Source organism: Meles meles, chromosome 10 (genome assembly GCF_922984935.1).
Source record: "Meles meles chromosome 10, mMelMel3.1 paternal haplotype, whole genome shotgun sequence".
In the NCBI taxonomy this organism is placed as follows: domain Eukaryota; kingdom Metazoa; phylum Chordata; class Mammalia; order Carnivora; family Mustelidae; genus Meles; species Meles meles.
In genome coordinates, this window is record NC_060075.1 from 11986773 (window position 1) to 11992569 (window position 5797).

Below are 5797 nucleotides of genomic sequence, written 5' to 3' on the forward strand. Positions count from 1 at the left end.
CAGGCGACAATCGCCTTTCTCTTTCCCTTCCAAAAATAAAAGCTGGCACTTGGCATCTGCCTATCTCTCAATGACTCTTTCTTGATATGTTCTATGCCTAGAAGTCAGAAAAAATAAGAGGAGAAAAGGCCAAGAGAGTTCCACAGACACAAGAAAAGGAGAGAACCAATGCTTGCTGAACTAGTGGGTCTGAAGTTCAGTGGGCCACAGGTCCAGCAATTAAACGGACCAGTAAGAGACAAAAGGGCTTCAGCTAAGTCTCAGAAAGCTGTCCCACAGTGTTTTCAGGATTTTATTGTTATTACTTTTATTGTTGCTACCCCCTTCCCCTAATGTGCTGTCCCAAGCAGAATCAGGAGAGGTGCGGGAGAGAGAAGGGCATGGGTCTGGTGTCTCAGGCTCTGGGAGATGGAGCTCAGAGAGTGGGGAGGCGGTCAGGCTGTGGCGATGGGTAGTTGGAAGGCCAGTGACAGGCTTTCTCAGGTGCTGCATCCTGAAGTGAAGAGCCACGGGCCAGAGGCAGGAAACCATGCATATGCCTCCCTTGGGAGCAGTGACCTGGAGCCCAGTGGGGAGAGAGGGTCAGTAAGCTATCATGAAGCGGAGGTAGATATCCAGGTCCTCATCCAGGAACCAGGCCACCACCTCAGCCTCAACGTCCCTCATAAAAAAACCATGATGCTGGCCAGATTGAAGCAGAAGGCTAGGTCCAATAGGTGGTCACGAAAAGCTGCCGTGTCTGATGTCTTGTCATCTTCTTGCTGGGTCATATCCACAGTCTGCCACATCTCACCCACTGAGGAGGCCACAAAGTGCTCTTCAAAGTACTCTTGATTCTGGTCTGGAACAGCGGAGAAGGGAAAGCACTGAAGGAGCTAATCCTAACCTGCCCCACCCTGACCCCAACCTGTGCCAGAAATGGGACAAAGTTAAGAGAATCTGGGAAGAGGTTAGGGCCTGGAGCTTTAGCCCAGTTGTGCAGACCCTGTCCTTGACCAAAGAGGTGATGCTCCATCTAGAGGTCTCTTCCCATCTGTATTCAACCACAGCACACACATCCCATTTCCACCTCAAACTGTCTTCTCCAAATTGCGTTACACCATTCAGAGATGGAGGGACCACCTTAGAGAAGGACAGAGACCAGAGACTCTTTCCAGACAAATGCATCTGTGCCCACACACACACAAGACACATCCACTTTTGGCTAGCCTGTGATGTGCCTCTGTATATGGCTTTGGTCAAGAACCCTGCTCTAAACCTTTTACCCAACCCTTCCACACTACAATAATAGGGGACTGGAATCCACTCTCCCACAACCCAAACCCATCTTAGATTTCATTCCAGCCTGATAAGTAGTGGGGGGACTGACTCCAAAGAGATCTGATCCTTAGCTCCAGACGCCATCCTCTCTCCTCTACCTACCTGTAGAGGGTATCTCCTCATTCTGACTCTTCTCGTTGGGGTCCAAGTTGCCTTTCTGAGGCTTCACCCCCTTGACCCGCAGCAGCAGCAGGATGGTGGCCAGGAATGCTGCCCTGCAGAGCTGGGAGCCCAGGGAATTCATGGGCCTGCCCATCAGCTGCTTTTAGCCTTCCCTACTCCCCAGTTCCCAGCCAGCTCCCCCACCTCCCTCCCCTGTCCCTGTCCCAGCCCTTACCACTTCCCAGCACCGTTTTCTTCCCTTCCCTTCCATAGGACCTCTGACTTCATGAGCTTTGTGACATCACAGCCATGGGCCTGCCCCTCATTCAGGTCATTAGAGAGTTCCATTGTCAAGCAAGGGAGTAGTGAGAAGCCAGCAGCAGACAGCACAGGCTTCTAGGATGATCATAGTGGGCCATTCTGCGGAGAGCAACCAAATGACTGAAGAGTTTGTGAAGTACTTTCATGTCCATTTTGTCATGAGATCCTCATAACAAGTGAGACTCAGAGTCATAGAATCATCATACCCATTGTACAGATGAGGAAACTGAGGTTCAAAAGACATGACTCTTGCCCTTAGCATCACCCAGACAATAGGGGCAGAGCAGGACCCTTGACCACCTCTTTTCATTCTAGACATCACCTCTTCCTCTCTTCCAGGTGGCCTTTCTCCAAGGAAAGTGGCTTATAGAGGCTGAGGCCCAGAGAAGATGTGATAATATTGAATCCTGAAGTCCTGGGCCATACATAAAACTCAAGCCCATCAAACATGAGGGAGGTGGAGAGGCACAGATGAAGGGGGAGGAAAATGCACATGAGGGATGTGTGTGTATATGAGACACAGTATAGGGTGTCCTGTACCCAAGCAGAAATCATTCCTTCACTCCTAAATTTCCCCTAGACTTTCCTCTCCCTGAGTCTTTGCCCTCTTGTACTGGTAGACTTAAACCCCCCTTCTCTAGTTTAATAGCCTCTTATATAATTCTCAGACACAAAGAAAAAGTTGTTAGAGGCTCATTCCCTAAACTCCTTGCTCGATGGAAGTAGAGTCTTTAGGGAAGAACCAGTGTGGCAGAGAGGTGAGGATCCCAAATAACAGATCTCAAGGAACCTGCCTCAGTGCCCCAGGCCCACCATGCCCATGAACCTGGAGAGCACAGACATGTTGGCAGTAATGGGTTGTGGCTAAACACTTCCTGGAGCAGAGATGGTTGGGATGGGGTGGGGTGGGGTGGGGTGAGCTTGGGAGTTAGGATGAAGACCTGCTTGGACAACCAGAAATCAGGGAAGGCCATGAGCTACAGGAGGGGTCCTGGGGCAGGTGGGAGGAGATTGTGGGCACACCTGAGCTATCACAACCAGCTCAGCCACTCCTGAGGCCCATGCATCCCATACCTGAGTGAACCACCAACGGCATGGGCTGGGCCATGCACAGAAATGTGTGCCCTTTCTGGAAAAGAGAATTACAGACATGGGAGTGTGAGTAGAGACTCCTTTCCACAGATGGACCCCACCTTCCTGCTGATCCAGGCCAGGCGACATGGTGCCTGGGGAGTGGTACAGGAGGTCACTTGATGGTGGGGGAAGAAAGATTGAAGGAAGCAAGTGACCCTGCTCACCCCTACCTTGCACTCATTGACCTTCAGGTCCAGGAAACAATGCTTGGGTGGAAAAAAAAATCACTAATCTGGTTACTTTGCGGGGAGGAGCCTCTTGGTTCCCAGCAAAAAGAGAAACCAATTCAGGCTCTGTGCGTTTTGATGGGGAGGGCAGCTGGGGGTGGGGTAGGCTGGTGTGGAAAGAACTGGGCTGTACTGACTACCACTCTTCGCATTTCCTCAATACCCACCAGCCCCATTCCCTGGCTGAAAGAGATAAATCCTGCAGAAACTTAATTGTTTTTATTACAGAAGTATTTAAAAAGCAGGAAAAGCAGAAAGGGCTAATAACTTCACCATTCAGTGAAAATCACTATTAGTGTTTTGAAGTGTAGGATTTAAGTCCTTTCCTTACATGGCTGAGCAGATGTGGAGTGGAAGAGTATTTCCTAGAAAATAGAATCCAGGTATGATTCCTTTTCCTCCTCCTCATCACATCAGAATATGAGGTCTGACTGCTTTGGGGCCAAGGGGCTCTTGGGCCATCATTGAGTCTCCCGAGACTGCAGGGAAGCTGTGACCTGAGGGAGAGGGGCCCTAGGTGTTTGTGTCCACAGATGGCTGAGGGAGCGTGAGGAAGAAGGAGGGAGAAGTAGGACTGTGCTGGGGGATATCACAAGGGTGGAGGAATGAAGGGAGGAAGCCAGAGACAAGCAGGGAACTCCCCGAAGATTAGGCAGTAGACTTGACCCCCACACAGTCAAAAATCCCAGGGCAATTTTGGATTTCCCCAAACTTAACTACTAATAGCCTAATATTGACTGCAAACCTTACCAGAAACATGAACTGTCAACTGACACATATTTTGTATGCTATATATATTATATGTTGCATTTTTATAGTAAAGTACACTAGAGAAAATTGTTAAGAAAGTCATATGGAAGAAAAAATATGTTTACAGTATTGTAGTGTCTTTATCAAAAACTATTCCCATAGAAGTGGCACCACGCAGTGGGCCTGGGCAAGTGAGAGGGTGGAAACCCAGAGGTGGGGACCCATTCCCCCCTCTTCCCCCACCCCAGACCCAAGGACAGAGCACTTGGTGGCAAGCCCCCCTGCACCTGCTCTGTGCGGCTCTGGCCGGGCCAGCCCCTCCCCACCCCCACGGCCTCCAGGATTAGCTTTATGGGCTGAGTGTGGCCTCGGCAGGCAGGTGCTCCTTTCTCTGCCAGCCCCCTGCTTATCAGCGCATCTACAACCCCCACCTCAACCTTATCGCGCCGTCCATCTCCTTAGACTGGAAGTCTCAAGGCTTCAGAGGCCATTACCATCCCACACTGCTCCAGCCCCCAGCAAAACAGAAAACTGCCCTACAAGGTGACCGCCTCCCTGGTCCTGACTGGCCCCTCCCCACTCCCTGGGTAGGAGTGTGCTTCCTTCTGTTTCCGGCATCTCTTCTTTTCCTTATTTGTCTTCCTTTCAACTCTCCTCTAAGGGTTGTTTTGTCCATCTGTCAATCTTACACTAAAAGAAGGGGGGGTCCCCTGCTCCTAAGACCCCCAAGGAGGAGGTTCCCAGCCCATGTCCGCCCAAATCTCCCATATCTGTACAGGCAGAAGGTTTCCAAGAAACAATAAGTTGTGGCAGGTGATTTGGAGCTAAATTTCCAACTTTAAAGCCAGTTCTAGTTTTGCTACTAGCCATGGGCCATCACCCTCCCTCTCTGTGCTCTGTCTCCTCATTAGAATACAAAGAGAGCCCCCAACCTATCCCCACGTACCTCCTTGGCCTCTTGAATAACTCCAATTTGATAACATGCATTTACAGTCAGAAGAGAAATAGAACCCATCCTATCAGAAAACAACACAAAGAGGATATCTGCCTTCAATCCTCTTGCCTACTCATTCCTGGAGAGAGTCCCAAGATTTCTCCATCCACCACCGTGGCTCAGCTCCTATGACTCTACCTCTGGGCTCTACCCTGACTAGGTAGAAGCTGTGAGCGAAGACAAAGGAGGGTAGCCAGAAGTCCCTGGGAGGCTGGCTGTAGGGTTGAGGACAGAGACAACCACAACACAGAGAAGCAGCACCTTGGGGCTTGGAGCCTATCTGGGGAAGGAGAACCAACAGTCCCTGAGCTCTTCTTATCATACTTTAAGGGACTCCATGAGACTGCACAATAATTGGCCCAATTCTACAGACTGGAAGACTGAGGCCCAGAAAGCTGGCCTAATTGATCTGAATTCAAACCAGGACCTGCCTGATTGCTGAGCTGGAGGGCTTCACTTTCCTACTGTCCTGTAGCCCACTAAGCACTCACCTTGCTTGTGGGGCCCACCTTCTGGGCTCCATCCTTGCTTCCCCTCTATTTTCTACTGCCTCACCTTCCCTCACTTGCCCCTGTCTCAGCTTCAGCCTCAGCCCACTGCCAGGAATGGAGTTTCCTCCCTTCTCCCCTCCCAGCTCTTGGGTTCCATGCCCCCAGGGGCTCTGGGGAAAGAGCTCCTCCTCCTCCAGGTGAAGCTGCTTTCTCCTGACAAGGCCCCTGAGTACCCTCAGTGTGTGCAGGCGTGCGCATGCGTACACACACACACACACACACACACACACACACACACACACCCCACCCACAAGCTGCACGCTGCACACAAGTCACACTGGAGATACTCTCTCTCAGTCCCAACCCCAAACAGACTCCGCCTCCTCCTCAGTTAAGGAGTCCCAGACTGGCTCCTTTTACCACATTCCCTAACCTGCCAGTGCCTGAAAGGAGAAGAT

At 50.9% G+C, this 5797-nt stretch overlaps 1 protein-coding gene across 1 annotated transcript; it reads right to left on the bottom strand.

The window, feature by feature from the left end:
• Positions 1-662: 662 nt before the first annotated feature.
• On the bottom strand, positions 663-1576 carry LLCFC1 (LLLL and CFNLAS motif containing 1). Its single transcript, XM_046020138.1, has 2 exons — positions 1423-1576; positions 663-841 (listed from the first exon to the last, which is right to left on the bottom strand). Exons 1-2 carry the CDS (start codon positions 1574-1576, stop codon positions 663-665), a joined length of 333 nt encoding a protein of 110 aa, XP_045876094.1.
• Positions 1577-5797: the final 4221 nt, after the last annotated feature.

Excerpts from the sequence above, each read along its gene's own strand:
- LLCFC1 (XM_046020138.1), bottom strand. The coding sequence starts at position 1,576 with ATGGGCAGGCCCATGAATTCCCTGGGCTCCCAGCTCTGCAGGGCAGCA. Across the intron at positions 842-1,422 it reads TGAGGAGATACCCTCTACAG|ACCAGAATCAAGAGTACTTT; the intron begins GTAGGTAGAGGA and ends CCGCTGTTCCAG.